At 34.9% G+C, this 24,713-nt stretch overlaps 2 protein-coding genes and 1 non-coding gene across 3 annotated transcripts; 1 reads left to right on the top strand and 2 right to left on the bottom strand.

The window, feature by feature from the left end:
- Window positions 1-1,794: 1,794 nt before the first annotated feature.
- LOC100377121 (protein transport protein Sec61 subunit alpha) lies at window positions 1,795-13,314 on the bottom strand. Its single transcript, XM_085496992.1, has 13 exons — window positions 13,160-13,314; window positions 12,899-12,966; window positions 12,210-12,275; window positions 11,996-12,074; window positions 11,349-11,480; window positions 9,684-9,793; window positions 9,226-9,379; window positions 6,296-6,456; window positions 6,050-6,190; window positions 5,791-5,847; window positions 5,178-5,369; window positions 4,990-5,066; window positions 1,795-2,516 (listed from the first exon to the last, which is right to left on the bottom strand). Exons 1-13 carry the CDS (start codon window positions 13,164-13,166, stop codon window positions 2,330-2,332), a joined length of 1,431 nt encoding a protein of 476 aa, XP_085353118.1. The 5' UTR covers window positions 13,167-13,314; the 3' UTR covers window positions 1,795-2,329.
- Window positions 13,315-13,530: 216 nt separating this feature from the next.
- Window positions 13,531-21,945, top strand: LOC100377270 (synaptotagmin-1-like). Its single transcript, XM_085496991.1, has 8 exons — window positions 13,531-13,960; window positions 14,105-14,302; window positions 15,992-16,246; window positions 16,720-16,893; window positions 17,223-17,299; window positions 18,352-18,481; window positions 19,432-19,560; window positions 20,320-21,945. Exons 1-8 carry the CDS (start codon window positions 13,790-13,792, stop codon window positions 20,389-20,391), a joined length of 1,206 nt encoding a protein of 401 aa, XP_085353117.1. The 5' UTR covers window positions 13,531-13,789; the 3' UTR covers window positions 20,392-21,945.
- A 401-nt stretch (window positions 21,946-22,346) lies between these two features.
- On the bottom strand, window positions 22,347-22,419 carry TRNAT-UGU (transfer RNA threonine (anticodon UGU)). Its single transcript has one exon. It is a non-coding gene; the product is annotated as a tRNA-Thr (tRNA).
- Between the last annotated feature and the right edge of the window lie 2,294 nt (window positions 22,420-24,713).

Genomic DNA, 24,713 nt, shown 5'->3' with positions numbered 1-24,713 from the left:
GCGACTATTTTCTGACATGATTGACACCTTATGGCATTTCAGTCGACTCTCTTCAGATTACCGCCTTAATCCTCGAGCCAAATCCCAGATGATGCTTATCTTTGGCTATCAAATAGCTTAGCTCAAGATTATATGACCTTCTTACTGGGCTGTTATTCCCTTATCTCTTCATCACTATGCTAGGATGATATTAGAAGGCTGATAACTGTAGATATCATCTGTGACGAACCAAATTGCACATTGCATTGCTAGTCATTCACAGCACGGACCCCAGAGTGCGAGTCTAGCTCGATGAGGGCGCGCTTCGTAAATATATGTGCAATGATGACATTGACAAATGATTTTAATCTTTCACACTATTTACCTTTATGCAGAGAAAGACCCGATCTAAAATCCAAATTTTATATTAATATTCCTTTTGTTGATCTTCTGATATTATTCAGAACAGATGGCCGACCTAAACCGTCTTACAGTACATAAATGTTTACATGGCCTCTAGGTGGCGACAGACTGGTCAATTTCTTACGTATATCCTCGGGGGGGGGGAGGCGGACATCCGGGCATTTTCACCGCTTGGCAACCCTCGCGGTGAAAACAAAGGCCAAAAACTCGCAGAAAACGGTACTTTGAGATGGTAACAACATTAGCCCTACGTGTGTAACATATATAAATTTGATTGTTCAGGATTACTCCAAAGTTGAGTTTGTGTTGTTTTCTCGAATGTTCACCGGCTCGACCGGCGTTCCACATCAGCGCGCACAGAACCCATAGAAATGCATGTACAGTGGTCCGCGTTTTAGCAACGTGGAACGTCTTGTGACGTAGCTCCGCCCGAGGAAACTTGTATACGATGGAGCCAGTGTCTACTAATCTCAGACTTAAAAAAAAATCTTCTCCCATCCAGTTTTGAACGCACAAACCTCTCAATAAAATGAATATTTATAAAAAACAAAACTTAATTTACCTTTCAATTCTGTCAACCCATTATATCTTAGACGCGTTTGTGTCTAATGTTTGGCATGTGAGGGCGGCATTGTTATAATCACAGAAGGAACTACACAAGATTGTCATTGTCTCTTGATATACCTGAATGCAGGATGACAGTTTCGGGGGGCACCTTCACAATGATGAGTACTGAATCAGGAAAAGCATGTATGAGTAACAGTTTTATTGGAAGACATGCTATTTCAAGTTCTCCATAGCAAAATTTCAAGCAAGATCACAGACTTCAGTTTATTGAGAGACTTTATATCCAAAAAAGAGCCCCTGTACCTGAGCTTTATCTATTAAATTTACATGATTTGCCACCCAACACCCTGTTGCAAAATTTCACACTATTGTACGGTTATTATCCAAAGGAATAATCACCAAAAAATGAGGCTAGATCACATGGATGTGTAGTTCTAGAACCACCCAGAGAATTCACCTAAACATGTCCGGAAAAGGAAAGTTGGGGTGCAACTTCCTTAATTTTAAAAGAATTGTTTTTTATTGGTAATACTCAAACCTAGTTATCTTTGGATCAACCAAGTAGTAGGATTTTGACTACTGACCGACTGAGTGATTGGCGAGTGATCAGTGATGAATAAATGCATCTATCAGTACTGTAAAACATGCATTTAATTTCATCATTTTTATAAATACTATTATTTCACATAGATTTAATTTAGCAGATTGCACTGATCACTGAAAATAGCAAAATTAAAACCAGTGAATAATTAATATGTTTACAGTATGCTGTGCCATGTACATCAAGAAAATTTTTATCCACACATCAGAAATCACAAACAAACATTTCACTTTTAAGAAGGCTTTATTCATTTTTAGAACAGGGAAATGTTGCTCATTTCCCTCAAACCGACCAATAAACACTTGGTTCTGTAAGCACAAGGTGTAAAAGGGGCAAGACATTCTGTGAAATGTACTACAAAATACACTAACAGTTAGTTTATTACAGACTTGATTGAAATAATTTATTAGTTTCAATGAACTAATATTTTAATATAATTAAAAGGCAGAAAAAAAAAGGATACTTAAAAACATACGAACATTGATGTAATTGTGCTGCGAGTGAAACATCCACAGTTTGAAAAGAACACGTATAAAGTATCTAATTACTCTTTCGGCTTGGTCTGTATATCTGAAGTATATATAAACCCTGGTGATGTTTCCCAGCAAACAGTGGCCTCAAATATGCCTTTTATACACAAAAATACTCGAGAGGGAATTTGCCACACCGGAAAAACTTACGACATTACTCATTGAAAACTGAATAATTTTTTGTGTGCATTTCTTTTTCATAATAAAATTAATTTTTTCAAAACAAATTTTAAAAGAGTAGTGTGCCCATGCCACCCATTTCACTTTGTTCTTTTACGAAGATTTCAAAATATTGGTAGATGATAGTGACAGCCAAGAGAATACCAGTTCCAGAACCAATTGCGCCAAGGAAGTCAGCTAAAACAGAAAGTGCACCGATACACAGACCACCAAATGCAGCTGCTGTTGGGATATATCTGTAAACAACATTGTCATGGTTAGCATATAAAATAAAGTTACCATCTAGTTTTCAAAAAAATACTGATTAGCAACTTAATTAATATACACAAATCCAGTCACCAGAAAGTGATGGCATACACATCTAAACACACTAACATTCATATTACTGTAAGCTTCCCAAAACATAAAGTTTGTGTGGCGTCCAATGTATTCAGATGAGCGGAATTATTTTAAAATTGATAAGTAGCCATTAATAGTCACTGTGCGTAAACAATACACTACAAATCTATCACAACATACATAGTACAAGTTGTAAGACTAAAACATAGTTGAACTCTGGTGACCTTGCCCTTTGTTATATAATATAATTCCCTTTATCATAGTTTGTTTCAATATAAATATGCATTGTCATAATTAATTTTGAATACAAACAAGTTTTGGGGTTGAACCAACAGTGGGGAATCAGTCTACCGAATGTCCTTAAAAGATGTAAATATCTTACAAAAACATTGGTGCCTTATTTGTTTAATTATTTTAAGGAACATAATTTCCAGCTTTATTGAAAGTAATTGAGATATTTAGAATAAAAACAAATGTCTCATTGCAAAAAAAAGTGCTGCATTTAGATGTGAATAGATTCATAAAACATGCAAGATAACAGAAAAATTTAGCTGGCTTTAGTTCAAGTATTTTGTACAGGTGTCTGTCAAAAATGAATGATTCACTGAGACAAATATGAACTGCCTCATTGTGTGACTACTGTATTATATGAAAAGTAAAAAAAAACACCCTTTATGAATAGCTATCATGTTGCAAGCTCTGCTTTGTATGCAAATCAACTTAGATAGTTGGTGTCCAGTGGAGGGAGAAGTCAACAGTACTGTTGCCTCCTGAGAAACTACATCTTCAAACACTGCAGTCTCTGAAGTGCGTTTTTAAACTAGTATTATAAAAACTCTATCATTCTGTTCTAATAGCTGAAACATATTCCTGTGAGTTTTCATTTGTCGAATGAACTGTTTGTCAAATACAGAATACATATATTTTAGAATAATTTTCTTTTTAAAATGTGGATGAAATGTTTTGCTTTTAATGTATTTTTTATGTATTGTTTTTGATTTGATAACTTTTGACTAAACAGATTTTCTATTAGCTTCAGATCTTGATCAAAGTTTGGCACCCAGTTCATAGCAGTGCTTATATTGATTTTCTGACATCTTGTTTTCTGTAAAGATTTTGTTGGTAGGTTTGCAAATGTGTATCCGACTGTGCAATCTCTCCATGAGTTGGTTTTGAAACCCAGTATGGGATTCTGAGATACATTACCAAGGATATTATTACAAGATAAATCATTTGCTTCATTGAACACATACAACAATGCATATTTCCACTGAGATCAGTGACCTTTGATGTGTATCACCAGTGATCAGTCAAGTAGAAACAGTCAAAATATTTTATCAGATTTTCTCAATTTTTGCATGATATTTTCATACAGGACATCTGTTGTTCAAACTCAGGGAAGACTTTATACTGATGAATAAGGTGACCAAGTTTGATAAAGTTTGGAATAGAATTAGTAAAGTTATTATGCACACAATAACAATTATTAACGACGACAACAACAACGACGACGACGACAACGCCGGACAAAATTTTTCCCTTAATATACCTTTCCCTTCCATCTTTGATGGTACGGGCAAGGTAAAAATCAATGATTTTAACAAGTCATTGTCAATGACACGTCATATTTGAGAGACATATACATTCAAGCAGATCATGACCAAAATCTCAGACCACTTTCAGTGGTCTGATCCGAAATGCACCTGCATATGTACAACAGATTGTACTAAATCTGAAAAAATCCATCCATGCATGACTGAGATCCGGTTCCGGAATCGTGAAAATACGTGATTTTGATGCATTTTCGGTCTTAAAATGGCCATCATTCAGCTATTGTTAAGCGGATCTTGAAACAAATGCACATATCTATTTGTGACATGATGTACCATGTGTGTGTGAAGTTTAAACTTGATCAATCCAGACATGTCTCGGATACGGATCCAGAACTGAATTCTTTAAAACAAAATGGCCACCAGTCCGCCATTTCGAACTAGATCCCAAATAAAAATGACGTGCATCAAGGTCCTATTATGTTTAATGTATGTACCAAATTTGAACAAAATCAGTCTATGCATAACTGAGATCCAGGTCCGGAATGGTGAAAATGTGCGATTTCAATGTATTTTCGGCCTTAAAATGGCCGCTATTCGGCTATCGTTAATCGAATCATGAAAAAAATGCATGTGCATATGTCCCATATAATGTGTGATGTATGAGTGAAGTTTGAACCTAATTGGTCCATGCATGTTCGAGATACAGGTGATCATGGATGCATGCACGCACACAGGGCAAAACATAACTCCCCCATTTTCGGACTACGTCGGAACAGGGACTAAAAAGGCATTCATTGATCTCGGCAACTTCTCTCACCTGTTGAGTTCATGGATCATGGATTTTTCCCGATGACCTCTCATTACCATCTGTTGTTCTTTTAATTGTTTTGCAACCTAAAATGAACGAGATGTATAATTAACACAACAATTTATCACTTTAAACAGATTACTTCTAATCAAACCAATCACAACCGAAAGCGTTCACAAAAACATTGATCAACTTACATCTTTTGCAGATGATCCGGAAACTTCAATCCACGTCTTTGAGAAGAATGCACATGAGCCGAGCATAAAAACGATATAGAGGATAGCATGGAGAGGATCAGCAGCCATGTGTGCTATGTTCTCAGGAGGTGACATGTAGTAACAAATTCCGCCAACGGGATAAGAACGAGCTGGTCCACCGCCCGACGCTTCCTGTTAAATTAATAAAAGTAGATTCACCTTTTATAACTACTTTTGCATTATAGAGACAATTCATGTCACAGTTCCAGACACTGAAAGGTGCAAAATATAACTTGAGATGTGCTAACCATATATTATGTGCAATATGTGCAAGAGAAAGCATATTCCAAAGTTCCCCTGAAGTTGCATCCATTAATAGCTTGACCAATTTTTGATGCTTAACTATTGGCCAACACTATTGATGATTAGTAAATTATTTATGGTAATAGTTTTTTTTTAAATAAATGAAAGATTTCTACTAAGTAGACACAGAGGGCGACATTTAGAACGTACATAAACTAAGCAATAAACTAGACAATTTCAAGACTCCAACATTTGTCCCAGAACTGCAGACAGTCCAGAAGCAACCAAAGACAAACATAACTATACTTACATCCCACACGCCCAATAAGCTGACAAAGAAGTTACCGGCAAATTTGACAGACAGCATCTAGAAATGAACATAATGAATATCAGATATTGGTGTCAAAAATATTATTGTAGTGGGTATTGTTCCTTGATGATGAGAGTAGGACTTCAAAACAGCCCATCGATGTCTTTACTATGATGTAACAGTGACATCTGCTCATGATATTCCCATAACAGTCTCTTGTACAATTTTATCAGTGTTAATGCTTTAATACAATACATACCTGAGATATGACGTATAAATTAGATACCAGCGCACTCTGAAGAATAATTGGGATGTTTGAGGTGTAGAACAACTTGATTGGATAGGAAGCGTACTGTCCACGGTAGCGAGCAGACTTGATTGGAAGATCCACTCGGAATCCCTACAAGAACATTAAAAATTTAGAATTTGCACATTATAATATTGTAATTATTTAGCATACCACTAGTAGCTCAAAACACAGACATGAATGGTAGAGGATATTTACCTGGAAATATATGACAACACCAAATACCAAGACTGTGGAAAGCAGATTCATGAGGTTGGGAAGGTTCTGTCGATAAAAGGCTTCACGCAGACCACGGACCTTATCGGTACGTGTTGCCAACAAATGGAACAAAGCAATAACTGCTCCTTCAAACTCAGTACCTGTTAAAGAACATACAAGATATATTAGATCAACTATACAAAGTCAACTACAGCAACACCAGGTGTTAATGTGATATGGAAAACAGTTTACATAATACAGTCAAACCTGTCTATAAAGGACAGTCAGTGGACTGAGCCAAACTGTCCTTTATAGACAGGTGGTCTTTATATGGAGGTGGCCTAATTTATTAATTCAATCATGAATATTAATTAGGGCGTGAATTTTAAGGGAGATCATAAGCAAAGCATAAAAACAAACCTACACATTGTACAATGAATAGGTTTCTTTTAATAAAAGTCACTCATTTTCATCTGGATAATTACACAGCTTTACTTTTTTACTACAAATTATATCATGTAAATTCACTGAAACCAAGTGACTATGCCCATGGATTCATTGGTGTATTTAATGCACAAGAACGATTGTCAAAGATCGGCCACATTGGCATTTCCGCTCAGACTTTCACACTCTCGCCATGCAGTCGTATTCCCCAGTCTCTTACACATATTCCATCACAGGCGGTAATCAGTCCCATCGTTAGTATTTTCGATTGTACACTGTGACAAAATGCACAGGCAAAGTTGCCGTGTTTGAAAAAACAAACAAGCATTAAAAATGAAGAAGCATTGGTAATAAACAAAATTAACCAAACGATTGCTCCAACTCTCGGTGTTGAATCAGAAAGTCAAACGAACCGGAAATGAAACACTATGATCGTACACACAATTTTACAGTTATTTGTTTCAAGCATAGACATGTCAAAACTGCCCAAACGAAACAAATTTTCTCGATTGCGAATTATTGATATTACTGTTTATAAAAAAAAAAATAGGATCAAAATAGAAAACATCTTTCGTTGAGAATAACCCTGAGATGACCCCTCAGTAACAATACGTTTTGCCCATGTGCTAGCTTCATTAGCATAATTATAACGATCAATAACAAACAACATGGCGGCCAAAATAGGTCGGATTTTGCAATCCCGCGATGAAAACGATATAAACAAATGTTTTATTATTTTGTTTGGATATTTCATGTCGACAAGGTAAATAAAACATCTCTCATTTAATAAAACTGGTTCATTTTTCTTGTTTTCGAGACGGGAGGAATTTGCTCTTCATGTGCGAGACAGTCCACAGAAGTGCCACTGGCCGGCTAGGGATCGATAGTATAGTACCGATCAGAAACAAGCTAGTTTTTCATTTCAAATTTGAATGAAACTGTTTTAATTTGTTGTTAACATTTTTTCCAGTCTCCAGACGTTACATTCAGATGATATTCAACTTTTTTTTTTTTTATTTTTTCGCAACTTCACAAACCAAGTTGCGATGGTCACCCATGTCTATTAATCCTAAAGATTGTGTACTCTGTAATCTGAACGCAACATATGGCCACATTCCTGTTAGCGATTCGCAAGTACCGTATTTGTCTTCAGTTAAGCGCCACCTTCAATTAGGCGCCAGTGCCACAAAAACTTTGTATTTTACACCTCAATTAAGCGCCAGACAAAGTTGAAATTTTGGCACGTAATGATCGTGAATTGGGCGCCGGCGGATCGACTACCGGTTACCGGTTCGTAGCGATGGACGCGATCGCGGAAGTCCCTCGCTGTTACTGTACGAATGGCTTTTATGTAAAAAAAATTGGTTTTGTTTCTAACAATTTTTAAGAAATCGGTCTATAATCTCTTGAAACATGTCTTTTTAGTCTACTGTAGAAAATATCAGCGTGGTTTTTAATTTCACAGTAAGTCCATAAAAACGAAATTAAAACAACCCGAAAATGTTCTGTTTCAAATGCGCTGTTGTCACAGTAAACAGTGTTAAATTATTCTTTAAATGCTCAGTTTACTTTCCAAAAATAACTAATTTCTTGATTTGAAAAAAAAATCATGCCGTTTTTCCCACCAAAATCAAAGCCAAAATATCGCAAACATCGGCAAATCACTTCCGCATTGCGTTCATACATTATTTAAATGAGCTATGGTAATTTGATCACGTTGGCATCATCCAGCATTTTGATTGGTTAATTAACGACTTGACCTATCAGGTCAAAAAACGCGTTCCAGGTCAAGTCCTAGACAGGAAGCATGGCAGACATCGAATCGCGCCGAGCGTTTACATGCGACCAGAATCATTTGCTTACGATGAAATTAAGTTGAATTTTACTTGCATTTTATTTTTTGTACGTTATTATAACTACTACTGAGTAATAATCGTAACCGTGGAATGCAGCATGACCGGATTTTGCTACCGTGATCATTGACTACTAAGCGTTGAATTTGTGTTTGTTTTATTTTTCTGTTGATTGTACGGCAAACTGTGAATGTTTTCTAAAGAATGATATTTTTTGTATAACTTTCTAAACTGTCTGAAAACGGGTCATTTACTCAGTATTTAAAATAAAGGCTACAGTGACTAAGCGTCAGACTGTAATGTAAAATATTGTCAATAATCTATCATCAGAATGGAGCAAAAACAATGGCTTGTAACACAATTACCGGTACTAGAACTTGAAGTGCTTGAAATAAGCGCCATTTGAAACAAAGTTGCTCAAATTTAACCACAAATAAGCGCCACCATGACATGAAAGTGTAACAAAGTGGCGCCTAATTGAAGACAAATACGGTAGCTATTGTCTTTTTGCTGAGACCGTCTGATGGAAATGTTGGTGGTCGTTATACAAAGGTTAAAGTGGGAATAGGTCTACAATAGGCTCTGCACAGGTGGTCGTTAACACAGGTTTGACTGTATATAGAATTTTGTTACCTCTTCCTGTGTTGATAGTTGCTGGACTGAAGGCTTTCCATACAATGGTTTCACAGATATTTGTGGCAATAAATAGGGAGATACCAGAGCCAAGACCATAGCCTTTTTGTAAAAGTTCATCCAACAGCAGCACAATAAGACCAGCAACAAATAACTGAAAACCAAGAATAGCATCAAATGAAAACTTATAACTCAAGAGAAATTATTTATCTTAGAAACAATGGAAAACATCCAATGACTAGATTATTTAAAAATACATGGTTAAATTCAGGGAAAACTTGATATGGATTTTGACATGTACAACCAGGAAATGATGTCAGGTGTTTTGAAAAAACGAAACAAAGCATGCTCCTTGTGTTCCACTTGTCATAAATCAACCAGTCGTAATTGAATTGCTCATGAGAATCTATAGAAGAGAGACTGCTTTTTTTTTTTTAAAACTTAGTGGATAAACTTACCTGAATAATGATGAGCAAACAGATTCCAGCACCCAACTCTGATGGCTCACCGTACATACCAGTCATTACGTATACAATAGCTTGACCTATTGTTATCACCATACCAAACACTGTCAAAGAAATTTATAGAAAGTGAGCCTCATGACAATATCTGTGCAGTAGTATCCTATCAGGGTTCTCCACGAGGGGTTTTTACAGGGCGCCGCGCCCTGTTATCTGAAATTGGCGCCCTGTTTAAATTGTCAGCGCCCTGTTATATTTCCTGTGCGCCCTGCATGGTCCCAGACAAAGAATTGTTTACAAAACGGGCCAACACTCATCGTCTTCCGAAGATGATTCATCGTGCTCAGGGTAACTGGTTCATTGTTTTAAGGTGCAACTGTGAAAATTCCGGTTTGTTATCGTAGCAGGTCACCGTGAGGTGATAACACCACCAAACAAAAAGTTACAAGTTTTTTCAACACTATTAAAAATGAACATGTGGCCCAGACAAGTGCATTACCGTACCCATATTTTTACTGCCAGGGTGACGTCAAATATATAAAATCGTTATCGGTAAAACCATTCGCTAAACCATAAGGTCTATGGTTAAAACCAAGTTCACGCCGTGACTAGGTAGCAGCAACATCGTCACCGCCGAGTGGAACAAACGACCAGCGCAGCCGACGTACCATCACAGACATTGCTGATCACTAAGAAGTCCACACGAATGCTTGCTTGAACATGTAAATGTTTATATTTAAATGTCACTATTTAAAGTTGAATTTTCTTTAAATCACGATTTAAAAACCCCATTAAAACGGCCATGCTTTCATCTCGCATCATAAGTGGAGGAAATAAATTTACTTGTGTTCTTTTGGAACAAATATTCTGATTGGTTGTTTTTCGTGTCAATGCGTGGCTTTGGCCAATCAAAAGCATCGTTACATAGTATCAGGGTGCACACAGTAAAATGAACTGTTTCCGGGTCATAGCTGTTTTCAACGAAGCAGACATCAACAAACTTTCGATTTCGAATGAAAATTATTCTTTTAAGTATGTATTTTGTTTTTTTTTATACCTAATTCTATTATTTTTGATAGTAACTGTTAACTGCAGATCGAAAATCTTCTATTGTGTACATTTTATTTCGTTTGATCACCTTGGTTTTTGGTGCCATTCATGCAAGTTTTTTAATAAACCAGTTACGAACGTTTGTGCGACATACATTTTATTTTGCTTCGTCCAAATAAATATAAATCATAAATATAAATTTTTGCTAAAAATTAAATAAAGCATGTATGTATCTATTTGGGAAAATAAATTTACAAACTTGTTACGTTATTTTCTGGACGCGATCATTACTTGTAAACAACTGATGTCGCCGCTTGAGGAATCGTGCAGCTAAAATCAGCTGATTGTACGTGCTGACGTTTACTTAATAATAGCTCTTCAAAATTCCTATTCATTTTGTAATAATAAATATATGTTATGCATATGTAATAATATATGTAGATTAATAGATTTTTTAGTTTCCATCCTTGCCAATGATGCAAATGTGCCACGCCCACTTCACATTGGCGCGCCCTGTTTAATTTTCAAACCGTGGAGAACCCTGCCTATGTAGTCAATATTGGAATGGCGATGTGGTGGAGGTTTTTTATTTACATAGTTCAAAATACTCACATTTCTGTGCACCGTTGAAAAGAGCTCTGTCTTTTGGAGAGTCACCAACTTCAATAATTTTAGCACCCGCCAAAAGTTGCATGATGAGACCCGATGTGACAACTGGGGAAATACCCAATTCCATCAATGTACCTGAGTGAACAAAAATAGTGTGTTACATAAATCATAAAATCAAATTTCATTTTATTGGGAGTTTTATTTTTTCATACAAGAATAAAGAATTGATAAAATACACAAAAACACTTGGTGACTGAACAGACATTGCTTGAATGTGATCACTACAAGTTAATATATATTAAAATAGCCAAAGCAAATTGTCATTCCAAGGTAACATTGGAAACAGGTATGTAGGTTTAGTTTATTTTGTTTTTTATATTAATAAATTTTTTAATTGCTGGCATCTGCTGGGCATGTTGGACCATACTATAGTTATCAAAATTAACATTCCTTAGACCTTCAATATTAGAGTGCCAAAAGAACAAGTACATCAGTAACCTTCCATCTACTTTTTTTTACCAAGTAAAGATGGATTGAAAACTGATTTTAAAACAAAACTTTGCAGTGAACATCAAGTCAATGTCGGTAAACTGTACTGGGTTGAAGCAAACATGTCCACGATACAAATTAAGAAACTAGATTTTACATACCCCTATTTGAAGCCATGATAACTCTCATCCAGTAGAAGGGATCTGCTGAATCTGATGACATGATACCAAACAAAGGTATCTATTGGGAAATAAGAATGCAGTATAGTTAGTGAACACCACAACATCGCGACAGAAAGCAATTTCACAGAAAAAGGATTAGATAGAAAATTACACAGAAAACTGAGAATTGTTTTTATTAATAATGGACACATACCTGGCAACATACTAAAAAAATAAAAAGTGTGATTGCTGTCCATAGTACTTTCTCTCTAAATTGGATCTGTGGATGCAAGAAAAAGGGAAACACTACATTCATTATACAATATATATTATAAAATCTACTAGACATTTTAGATTTTCCAACTCATAAGGTGAATACATAGTAAATACATAGCAATAGTATCTTGATTTACTACCAATATTTAGCTGCGACCGACCTTTGACCTGATGTGTATTGGCCTACCACACCATATTGTTACTTTGGAATGAATTTCTGCCCAAGCTCACTCTTTGTTTTCACATGTAACATATGTTCATTGAGACAATTACACATAACGAAAAAAGTCGTGCGGTAGTTTATCGCGAGAACCGGACAACATCCAAAATTGAACATATTGTTGCATCAAGATCGCTGGAAATGTGTAAACGTGGCATTTAATAGAACCTCAGGAACAGAACACATCTTGTATCACTCGCACATAACAATGGCTTTTTAACAGCCGGGGATCTCGGATATAAACGCGAACTGGAAACAACAACTGATATACAATATAACGCGGTTCAAGGACATAAAAACTATGATCGCATTCTCCGTTGATAGGCAAAAGCTCGGGGTCAAGCTACCTAATTTGAATTGAATGGATCATCTCAAGACAAAATGCAAATATTAAAACGGGATATTACCTTTCGCTCTGGCTTTTGAACTTCTGGCAATATAGCACAGAATGGTTTGATGATTTCTAAAAATTTAACTGCAAAACAAGAAAAAAACGTAGAATACTAGATATAAGTACACTTGATGTAATGTTTCGTCATACAACCCATACGGTAGACGTGGCTCTTTCCGGCGACGCTTGAGAATACCCAGGGCGGAAACGAAACAGGCAAGTTCGTAGATTAAAATTCGCGTGATAAATGTTCGAAATTAGTTGCCATAATACTTACTTCCCATCTTGACTGTTGGGAACAACCAAAAGTGAAGTTACCCAGTTGATCGTATGGTCGAAAATACGTAAGTCTGTTGAAGCCTCGGTACACAATGGCCAAAACCGATCAAAATGGCCGAGAAAAGGGTTAGCCCACGTGACCAAGCTCACTTGACACCCTAGCTTACTACGATAAATAAATATTATCATTTATACACATATTAACACTATGGGTTATTTTTTTGTTTTCAGAGAAAACACAATAAGTTTTCTTTATATACGTAAAATGGGCAGATGTTTAAACTGTAACACCACAAATTAAGCTAGCGGAAAAACAATTATACGTAAAAAAAGATTTGCTAGGTGGCCTCATTTTTGCGAATAGTGACGTCAGAAACTGTTGTTTCCAGCAATGTTGTTGAGTGTGAGGTGAGAAGCGATTTTCTCACGGAATGTCCAACTTATCTACTATATAACCCGCATGGAATGTAAATCGAGCTGGGTACCATTTTAATTTAAAATTTCAACACTGACATTTTCCGATTGTACGTTAAATTTGTTTTTCGGGGCATCTGTATTTCCAAAGAATTCTTTCACTGACTTAGGGGACTGGGCTTCTTGAAAGCCAATCATTATACCGGTAACCGATATGGGAACAAGTGCTTCCAAAACACCAACTGAACAACATGGATCAGACCCGAACCGTGTCCAAGGAATGGCCAGGTTAATGGTTGCAAGGCCGCAGAAAAAACGACCGAAAAACATGCACCCATTGCTTAAAATGCTAGACGAAGAAGACGAAAAGTACGAATACAAAAAGGTGTGTAAACATGCAGTCTACGTTGTCTTTGGTTTTAGTTTCATGTTGTGAAGAATAAACAAAGTACAAATACTACGTAAACGCATTTTATAAAAGTAATTTATGTTATTTGTTTCTGTAATTGATTTTTTATATATATTTCAGCAAAGTATGTACTTGTTAAAGCAATTATTCAAAGGCATGGATCCGACAGTAATGAAGACGGTGGGTGATGTGAGAGGGGAGATAAAATTGTCATTTAAGTATGACCAACAGAAGAATTTACTTCTAGTGAAAGTTGTTTGTGCAAAGGAATTGGTTCCTAAAGATCTCAGTGGAAAGGCAGCTGATCCATATGTAAAAGTAAGGACAGTATCTCTAAATGAAATATGTGGGCACTGAGTGAGTGGAGAAATAATAATTCAACTACTAGTATGTTTATGTTTGTCATTGTTGTAATAGTAAAGACAGGCCTGCAGCAGCTGTTCTTGTCTCCAAATTGCAACAGGTTGTATGAGCCGACAAAAATGCCTGCCTTTCCCTGTCTGTGTTTTAATTGAAAGAAAACAGTTTAAATTATGGTTTTGTTCTCAGGAGGTGTTGATTTTAAGAGGTGGATCTTTAGAAAAAGACAGCAGCTGACAATAGGGAAAGTTTCACCAGCTTTTCTATACATTACAGGCGTGAATAGATTGCTAAATTCTAGTGTGAACTCATTTCAACACTTCATTACTATAATGCTCTAAATTTAATTTGCATCAAATTGTTTTACATCTCTGCTGAGTAAAATAAAATATTTTGAAATATACTTGTGTTTGTAATATACAATTGTGGTGAAATTACTGAATTGACAAAATTGCTACCACTGAAGTATTTTTGAAACTACTCCTCCAATTATGAACAATTTTCTTAAACCTTTTTAATATTCAGAAAAAAATATAACTTGTAAATAAAAGATAGAGAATGCAAGCATAATAAATTGTAGTTGATGCTCTACTAGAAACATTTATCAAGTATTATTTTATTGGTTTAAACATAGACCCTTTTTAGAGGGTCTATGGTTTAAAGTACTTATTTCTACTCATTGTAGGTATACTGTTTTAAAGAAAAAATAACCAACCAGTTCTTTTTAACCTATTCACCACCAAACTTTCTCACCCAACTTTTTAGCTCCGCTGTCGACTTTGTCGAGCGAAGCTTATCATATGAGTGATTGTCCGTCGTCGTCCGTGTCAATGTTTTACTTTTTCGACTTCTTCTTGAAAACTACAAGCCTGAATGCTTTGATACTTGGTGTATATGTACCTTGGGTAGACCTCTCTCAGATTTGTTCATTTCATGATCATATCTTCAATTCTCTAATTTTGATGAATATTTTTGTCATTTTGGCAAAAAGTGATATTTTCGACTTCTTGTTAAAAACCGCAAGTCCAATTGCTTTGATATTACATATATAGGTACTACATGTGGACCTCTCTCTGATTTGTTCATTTTGTAATGATATCTTTAATTCTCTAATTTTGGTGAATATTTTTGTAATTTTTGGTAAAAAGTGATATTTTCGACTTCTTGTTAAAAACGACAAGTCCAATTGCTTTGATATTATTACATATATAGGTACTACATGTGGACCTCTCTCAGATTTGTTCATTTTGTAATGATATCTTTAATTATCTACAGTAATTTTGGTGAGTATTTTTGTAATTTTTGGTAAAAAGTGATATTTTCTTCTTGTTCAAAACCACAATCATTTATGGTGAAAAATAATATTTTTGAATTTTTGTTGAAAACAGCAAGTCCCATTGCATTGATACTATGCATATTGTTCATTTTCTAATGATATCTTCTGTTCTATAATTGAAATGTGCATTGCAAACAGCGGAGCTATCTCAGCCGAGAGGCTGCTTGTTTCTTATATTTTTCAATATTTCTGGACATGAGCCAACAGACAAAATTTGAGTAAAAACATGCTCAGCTTCTAAATGGGACTTTTCATTCCCACATAACTTTTCATATGTGTGCCTTATTAATACTTACTATTCTGTTTCCCAGCTTGAAATGATACCTGACACAAGCTCAGAAGGAATTAAAAAAACATCCGTAGTGGAGAACACTCTCAATCCTACTTACAATGAAATATTTACATTTCACATTCAATCGGAAGAACTTGCAGATGCTAAACTACGATTACAAGTATGGGATAAGGATATCTTCAGTAAAGATGATTTCATGGGAGAGAGAATCATCGACTTGGGAAGATTCAATTTTTCTGAAGTAGTGACTAATTGGTTTGATCTTGAAGCAGAGGTGATTTTTTTTTAAATACTACGGTATCTCTATTCAGCGTGTAGCTGTTAGAGCCATTTAGTAAATACCCTGTAATGACGAAGGTGGCAAGTGAATACATCAATGTTGATAATATCTGAATATATAACAAATATTTTAGACCGTTTGAATGTAATTGTTAAAACACTTGAAGTTTGCGAAATTTTCACAAATCAAACTCGGTGCATTGAATCATACGATCATTAGTGAAAATACAGCTTAACTTAATAGCTATATACCCCCGGTAGCTAAAAAACATGCGCTTGACAGCAACTATATATATATATATATACTACTCGCTCGAATACCAGGAAATTTGATTTCATACAGCCATTATCATATCGATTATATGCAGGATTTATGAGTTTTAAATCCAATAGTTCTCCACTAATATCAATGATAGGATAAAATAATAGTTATCATGCTATTGACTATTTATTGTCCGTTTCTGTCAGACTGATTTGAGCATTACTGGTGACTTGGAAGTTAGTTTAAACTACAGACTACCACAGACATTGCTAGTGACAGTAAATCGGGCTAATGACTTGGTAAGAAGAGATCCTGGTAGAAGTGCTGATCCATATGTCAAAGTATCCATACCCGGTATACCAGAAATCCACAAGACAAAAGTATGTTTTTTGGTCATGGGGAATATTGTTCTTTCTGGTACCATATTTGTTCCATTAATAGGACATGTACTTGCGTAAAAGACGAGTATGTTTATGGTTTATGGTTTAAGACATATTTCAATAATCCAATTTCTTGACATGTTGTAGCATCATGATTATCCATTGCACATTCTGATCAGAATTTGTACTATATTTATGTGGCATGGACCCAGTATGAGCTTTGTGACTACCGTAATAATACAAGGTTATCACCCAATCTCTAGTTTGTGCTATTATAATTATATACATTACTACAGCGACATCATCCTTACGTTGAATATTTTTTTCAGATTGCCAGTGGTACACTGAATCCTGTATGGGATGAAACTTTTGAATTTGATGTATCTCAAGAAGAACTTGGTGAAAGGTAGTCATGATGCTTTTTAATTCCCACTTAGTGTTGTATTCACTTATTGTAATCACCATGGCAACACACCACATGGCAATAAATCCTGAAATAAGCACTGAAGCTAGCCTATACAGAAACAAGTCTAATGGCCAAATCAACAACTCAACATTTACATGCCGTCATGTTTTAATGCTTGCTTGACTTACTTTATTTAAAATAGGGGAGAGGTTTCTAATTTTTATTTAGGATTATGCTTGATAATAATTCTTTTGAACTTCCAAAAAACTAAAATCGCTATGATGCTTACAGGGACCCTTGAGATGTGTACTGCATATCATGCAAAGTATGAATATTTTATTCTCAGCTTTCCTGCCATTTGTAATTGACTTTTAAATTTAATATTAGCAGAAAATGAGTTTACATTTATACTGAAAATTTAAATAAAAAAACAAGTTTGCTTTTGTCTCCTTCTGATGATGCAAACATTCCATATAGTTATATACTGTGAAGACACTTTTAGCAGATTTGGCCCCAAAAATAGGATGTCCACTAGATTTCAAAGTTTAAGCCCAATAATTCGTGTCATCTCTATACCTCATGCCCAAGATCAGAGTTGATCCTTCATTTATTCTGAATAAAGATTTGAAGATAGCCTTGGGCATTCAGAACCATGCAGTTATGCCCTTCACACTTGTCAAGACCAATACTAGTTTGCAGGCAGAAAATAATCTTATTTTTTTAAACAAAGGAACAGGGGTGCAGCACCCTCATGTCATGGCCATGCGTCCCCTTACACTGGGGAGCAGATCCTCTGGCAACCATAAAATTCTGATTGACCCAGGGATCACATGTGGCGACAGTCTTGAACTGTGACCTGTCTGATAGTAATTTTGGTCTCAAGGAAGCCATAGAATGCTTCATTTTAACTTAGAATTAATAAAAACTTCACACCCTGGGAGGGAGAACCCTATCTCCCCCACTTGGTGGTGTTGCTGAATTGTAGTGCTCCCTCTTGCAGTTTTTTCTAGAAAAACTCCTGTATTTATTAACATGCATTTTTTATTTTCCAGGTATATTGTGTTTCACGTCATAGATCGTGATATTGTGAGCGATACTGATTCAATGGGGCAGATTTGTTTTGATTTGGATAATTTTGATATTGAAGAAGGATTTAGAGGGAAATTTCCACTAGCTGACATGGTAAGCCACTTGTGATTAGTAAGGCAATTATAGATATGTTAGAAATAGCTTCTGTACGCACAGGCAACTAGAAGTATTTAAATTATTCAAAAATTGTTGGCACTGTATGATGCATATAATCTTCAGAAATGAGATCACTAGTTAGTTTGACATATAATTCCATCTGGCCGAATAGTTATTGAGATATGAATTGAAAACCAAATTAAATATGCATATGAGTCATTAAAATGCTTCATAAATTATCTCAACAAAATGCCAACACATGTGCATTTGACCTGATGGATGAAATGGCTGCCTGTTCACGAAAGTAAGCAGTCAATTAAGTTTAAACCACACTTCTGATTGATTGGCCAAACAAATTAGCAGATATTAGGGAAACTCAATCAATTTAATATGCAAATGAAGCAATATTTACAGGACAATGTTCATTAAACTAATTAGGTTTATAAATTATCTTGTAACAATACCTCAGTAATGACAAATTCGTCAAAATGGCGACTCATGAGATAAAATCTCAAATAAGCTATAAACATTAGGACACATTGACCTACGTACAAAATTTCACTGAAATCTACTGAGTTCTTTATGTACTGTAAAATACTTTATATTTGCTTGGAATTAATTTTCGATGAAGGTATGATTCAGTGAAAATAAAATCAAGCGAATATCAATATGCCTTTTTTCTTATATTTTACATTCAACTCACCAAAAAATAAGTGAAAATAAATTCGATACAAAACACCAAAAAAGTGCTTTCAGCAAAAATTAATTCCAGCTAAAATAAAGTCTTTCGGAACAGACATTCAAACAGGGTAAAGTCGATGTCTCCAATCATGTACTTGCTTTGTACACTGGAGCCAAAAGTCAGAACTCGGAAAATATTCTCGGTAATGTTAGTACCTGGTGCATACTATGATATTCACATTGGGCTATTCTTGTTATTTCTACAGAAAAATAATAATCGTGTGAGGACAAAATGGGCCCAGAAAGCCCTTGTTCAGGAATTCAAAGAAGCCATGTATGCCCATGCAGTGTATGGAAATCCAGGATTTCTCTTCCAGAAACAAGATGGAAATAAGGTGAGGGGGGTCAGCCATCTTCTCAATGAGTGAAGCGTTGACGTGGTGTACTGACCTGCTAGACATTTAGATCTTTTACAATAAACATATTCTATAATAAAGCCATCAGTGCACATTTGAGGGATAGGGAGGGGCACTGCAGTTGATTTTATTTTACAAGTCTTAACATACTGTGAGGCATTAATTTGGAATAATGAGGTTTTTAATTTATAACAAATACCTTCCCCTCATCATGCACATTGGTTGAAAATGTGCTTCACACATTTACATTGCAATTGTGCATACTGGTAAAATTCAGAGTTTTAAAGAATGTTTTGTTGATTTAAGTAAACTTTTAATGCATGTATTTGGAAGTATTGTTTAATAAATGTTAATTGTTGAAGATGTATCTTTCTTGTTGGGGTATTAAATAATCTTAGTACAAAAAGGAAGGTAAAACCTCGTCGCTGGGCTATTTTTCTATTTTCTTTTTTCATTTTGGCCTTTATTTCTAATGCTTGGTCAAAATGCCCCAATATTGGAAATATCAACATGACAGTTGTGAATTGAATACACATTTTGTTCACCTCCACAATGCACCTAACATCACTGACAGTGAATGCAATTACAACTAATGACAGTACAAGTTAAATTATAATGGAATAACCCACCTTTGCAATGTATGATGCATTACCAAATCTGTTTATACTTTATGTTGAAGCTTGAGGAAGCTTGAGGAACACAAACAAATGATAAAACATAAATTTTTGTTTTTCACAGGTGTTAAGAGTAGAGAGCAAGAAAGCAGGTACGACTACCAAGTTGCGCACTGTTGATGGTGTGCCACTGTAAATGCAACCCACTCTACACACCAGTTTGAATGCAAGGTGGATAGTTAAACATTCCAGAATGATGTTTTAATATTACTTTTTTGTACATGTATATATAATATGTTGATATATATTGTACATAGACAATGCATATTTTTATATAATGTTAAACTTTTCTATAGTTCATACTTTATTGGTACCGATGTATATATATAAATATGTTACTTAGTATGCTAACTAGCCATAGACACATAAATAATAAGGAAAAGGTTAACAATGATTATCTCAGTGTCCAATGGCACCTAGTGTTGATGGGGGATTATTGTGATTACCAGCGTCTGTCTGTGCTGAGTTATAACGGACACAATTCAACACACATCATTTTTGAAACAGTTCTAATGGAAATCAGATGTGAATTGCCTGCTGATTTGCATATTTATTACAGAATACCCTTCGCACGTCCGTCCATACACGCACACGCACACGCACACGCACACGCACACGCACATACACACACACACACACATACATACATGACTAAAAGAATCGACACTCCTCATTTTGAATTTGGTGATACCCTTGCAGTGGAAACAGATTTGAATAACATGTTATTTTGCTCATTGAAAATAGTATGAAACTTGTTTGTTCCCTTTGTATAAAATATATGGTAGAAAAATTAATACCAATAATTACAAAAGTCATAATTTACCCATAGTCCTTTGCTGGAGAATCAAGATGATTGTCTACATAATTACTGATGAAAAGTGACATAAAAAAAAAATGTAAATTGCACTCCCCTATATTTGTGGAGCTTCTTCTTCTGGGAGCATTGTGTCTTCTCCTTTAATATGTGTGACAGGCATTTCCTACTGATGTGTTATCCCCTGCCCTACTCCCCAATCAAGATACGATAGTAAAGAGTTGCTGGTACACCACTCCAATCCTGAAATGAAAACCGTGACCCCCTACTACCGGTACTCTACTAATAATGGATCTCTGATTGTTTTCTTAAAAATTTACTTGCATACTTTTATTGTTGTATATAATATCAGAATTATGCATTCCATTTCCACAGTATCACAAAATAATTTACTGATCTAACATGACCTGTGTTGATGAAATACTTATTCCATAAGTATATGTCTGTGCTTGAGGTATTAATAATCATAAATTGTTAACCCCCCCCCCCCCTCCAGTGTGTCAATTTGTTTTCTCTCTTGTATTTTAAATGAAATTTATATAAATTCAGAGCTGGACTCTGGTGGCTGAAATTGCATTTTTTGAATTCCTTAACTAACATCTTTATATTTATATCCATTGTTATATTTTGTATTTTTTTTTGTATATTCTGCTTTAAACTGTATTCTATTTTATCTGCACCTCACAAGGGGATGTCAAAGTATTTACAATGCATCAAAATATTATAAAATTTATATAAAAAATTGTTTATTTACAATGTGAATAGAACTATGTATGTATAAGAAATAGTGCAACCTGTTTGTCAGAATAAATTACCTTTTTGAAATATTTGTATTTTCAATGACGAAGAAATAAAATTGTTATTTCTAAAATTAAAGTGTTAAATATTTTGATTTCTGTCGTTATCTGAATTCAAACTGTCTTGAATCAATGATTTATCATGGTTTTATCTGATCTGGGCGAGATTCAATGGAAATTAAGTCTCAAATTCATTAATTTAAAAATTGCACCCATGATAATTTTACACAATATTTTATCGTGCAGAAATGGTATGATCGTCTCTGCATAAACATACCCTTCATTGTTTTGTACAATTAACCTTTAATCATCAAAGCCAAAATCCAAGCCTATTGACAATTATGTTTACGTTTCTCCAATTTCTTGTACATGTGCAGATAAAAAAATGAAAGAAACTTACAATCATTAGACTGGAAATAAAAACGTCAAAAATCCAGATTAAACAATAACAAACAAGAGGGGGGAAAAAAGAACATCAACAGCCCCCTGTGAGATTCGAACTCACGACCCCTGGTTTACAAGACCAGTGCTCTAACCACTGAGCTAAGGAGGCGTCTCTTGCCAGGTTGCCTCCAAGTGTCAATAAATATCTTACACATAGACTCATAATTTGCACGAAAAGTATCTGTATAATTTAAACGAATACTAGCATGTGTCCCGGTATTTATGAACGATTTGATTATTTTTTTCAAATTCGTTGTTGCTGTAACAGAGGCTGCAATGACCTGGGTTACAAGTAAAATTCGTTACAATCACTGCGCAATCAAAGGTACATTTAACTAAATCCAGTAGAATTGTCCTTGATTTAACGACTTCACGTTATTCCAAAAAAACGCAAGATTCACACGGTTTTGGTTAATCAACGGTTACTAGTAACCGTCGTTAGTCCAACTTTCCTTTCCATCATAATCAACGGGTATTGTGCCCTCTACCGACGATGAATGTACGCCTACCGTAGATGGCGTAATACAAGTTTCATCCTGTGTCTACAAACTCGACTCGTTTATTGTCAAAGTTTTTTTATTACCTGTGTGAAGGAAGGAAGATTGTGCTAATCAAGGCCACAGAAACAGCAGCTCCTCAATTAAAAAAACAAACAAATCTTATCAAATCTTTGTCAGGTCAAGCCAAATGCAATGTTTTCACCACTGAGCACTTTACGAGGCACGGAATGTAAATTTATTATTTTGTGTATACTAGAAAAAAAACGTACTAATAATTCAAAATTTCGTACGTATTGGAGGCCGTGGCGTGTGTGTTTTAAAATGATGTGTGCATTTAAAAAACATAGTTGAACTCTGGTGACCTTGCCCTTTGTTATATAATATAATTCCCTTTATCATAGTTTGTTTCAATATAAATATGCATTGTCATAATTAATTTTGAATACAAACAAGTTTTGGGGTTGAACCAACAGTGGGGAATCAGTCTACCGAATGTCCTTAAAAGATGTAAATATTTTACAAAAACATTGGTGCCTTATTTGTTTAATTATTTTAAGGAACATAATTTCCAGCTTTATTGAAAATAATTGAGATATTTAGAATAAAAACAAATGTCTCATTTCAAAAAAAAGTGCTGCATTTAGATGTGAATAGATTCATAAAACATGCAAGATAACAGAAAAATTTAGCTGGCTTTAGTTCAAGTATTTTGTACAGGTGTCTGTCAAAAATGAATGATTCACCGAGACAAATATGAACTGCCTCATTGTGTGACTACTGTATTATATGAAAAGTAAAAAAAAACACCCTTTATGAATAGCTATCATGTTGCAAGCTCTGCTTTGTATGCAAATCAACTTAAATAGTTGGTGTCCAGTGGAGGGAGGAGTCAACAGTACTGTTGCCTCCTGAGAAACTACATCTTCAAACACTGCAGTCTCTGAAGTGCGTTTTTAAACTAGTATTATAAAAACTCTATCATTCTGTTCTAATAGCTGAAACATATTCCTGTGAGTTTTCTTTTGTCGAATGAACTGTTTGTCAAATACAGAATACATATATTTTAGAATAATTTTCTTTTTAAAATGTGGATGAAATGTTTTGCTTTTAATGCATTTTTTATGTATTGTTTTTGATTTGATAACTTTTGACTAAACAGATTTTCTATTAGCTTCAGATCTTGATCAAAGTTTGGCACCCAGTTCATAGCAGTGCTTATATTGATTTTCTGACATCTTGTTTTCTGTAAAGATTTTATTGGTAGGTTTGCAAATGTGTATCCGACTGTGCAATCTCTCCATGAGTTTGTTTTGAAACCCAGTATGGGATTCTGAGATACATTACCAAGGATATTATTACAAGATAAATCATTTGCTTCATTGAACACATACAACAATGCATATTTCCACTGAGATCAGTGACCTTTGATGTGTATCACCAGTGATCAGTCAAGTAGAAACAGTCAAAATATTTTATCAGATTTTCTCAATTTTTGCATGATATTTTCATACAGGACATCTGTTGTTCAAACTCAGGGAAGACTTTATACTGATGAATAAGGTGACCAAGTTTGATAAAGTTTGGAATAGAATTAGTAAAGTTATTATGCACACAATAACAATTATTAACGATGACAACAACAACAACGACGACAACGCCGGACAAAATTGTTCCCTTAATATACCTTTCCCTTCCATCTTTGATGGTACGGGCAAGGTAAAAAACGGCGTGACTGTGCGTTTTAATGGTATGTCCTTTAAAAAATCATGTGTGTATATTAAATGGCGTGGGTGTTTTAAAAAACGCGTGTTTTAAAAATGACGTGTGTCTTAAAATGACGTTTCGGTATCCTAATGAAACTAATCCACAATAATAAAAGCATGAAAAAATGACATAAAAAGAC

The sequence above is a fragment of the Saccoglossus kowalevskii genome, chromosome 3 (genome assembly GCF_978046115.1).
Source record: "Saccoglossus kowalevskii chromosome 3, keSacKowa6.1, whole genome shotgun sequence".
NCBI classification, from domain to species: Eukaryota; Metazoa; Hemichordata; class Enteropneusta; family Harrimaniidae; genus Saccoglossus; species Saccoglossus kowalevskii.
This window is presented reverse-complemented; position numbering and strand designations above follow the sequence as displayed.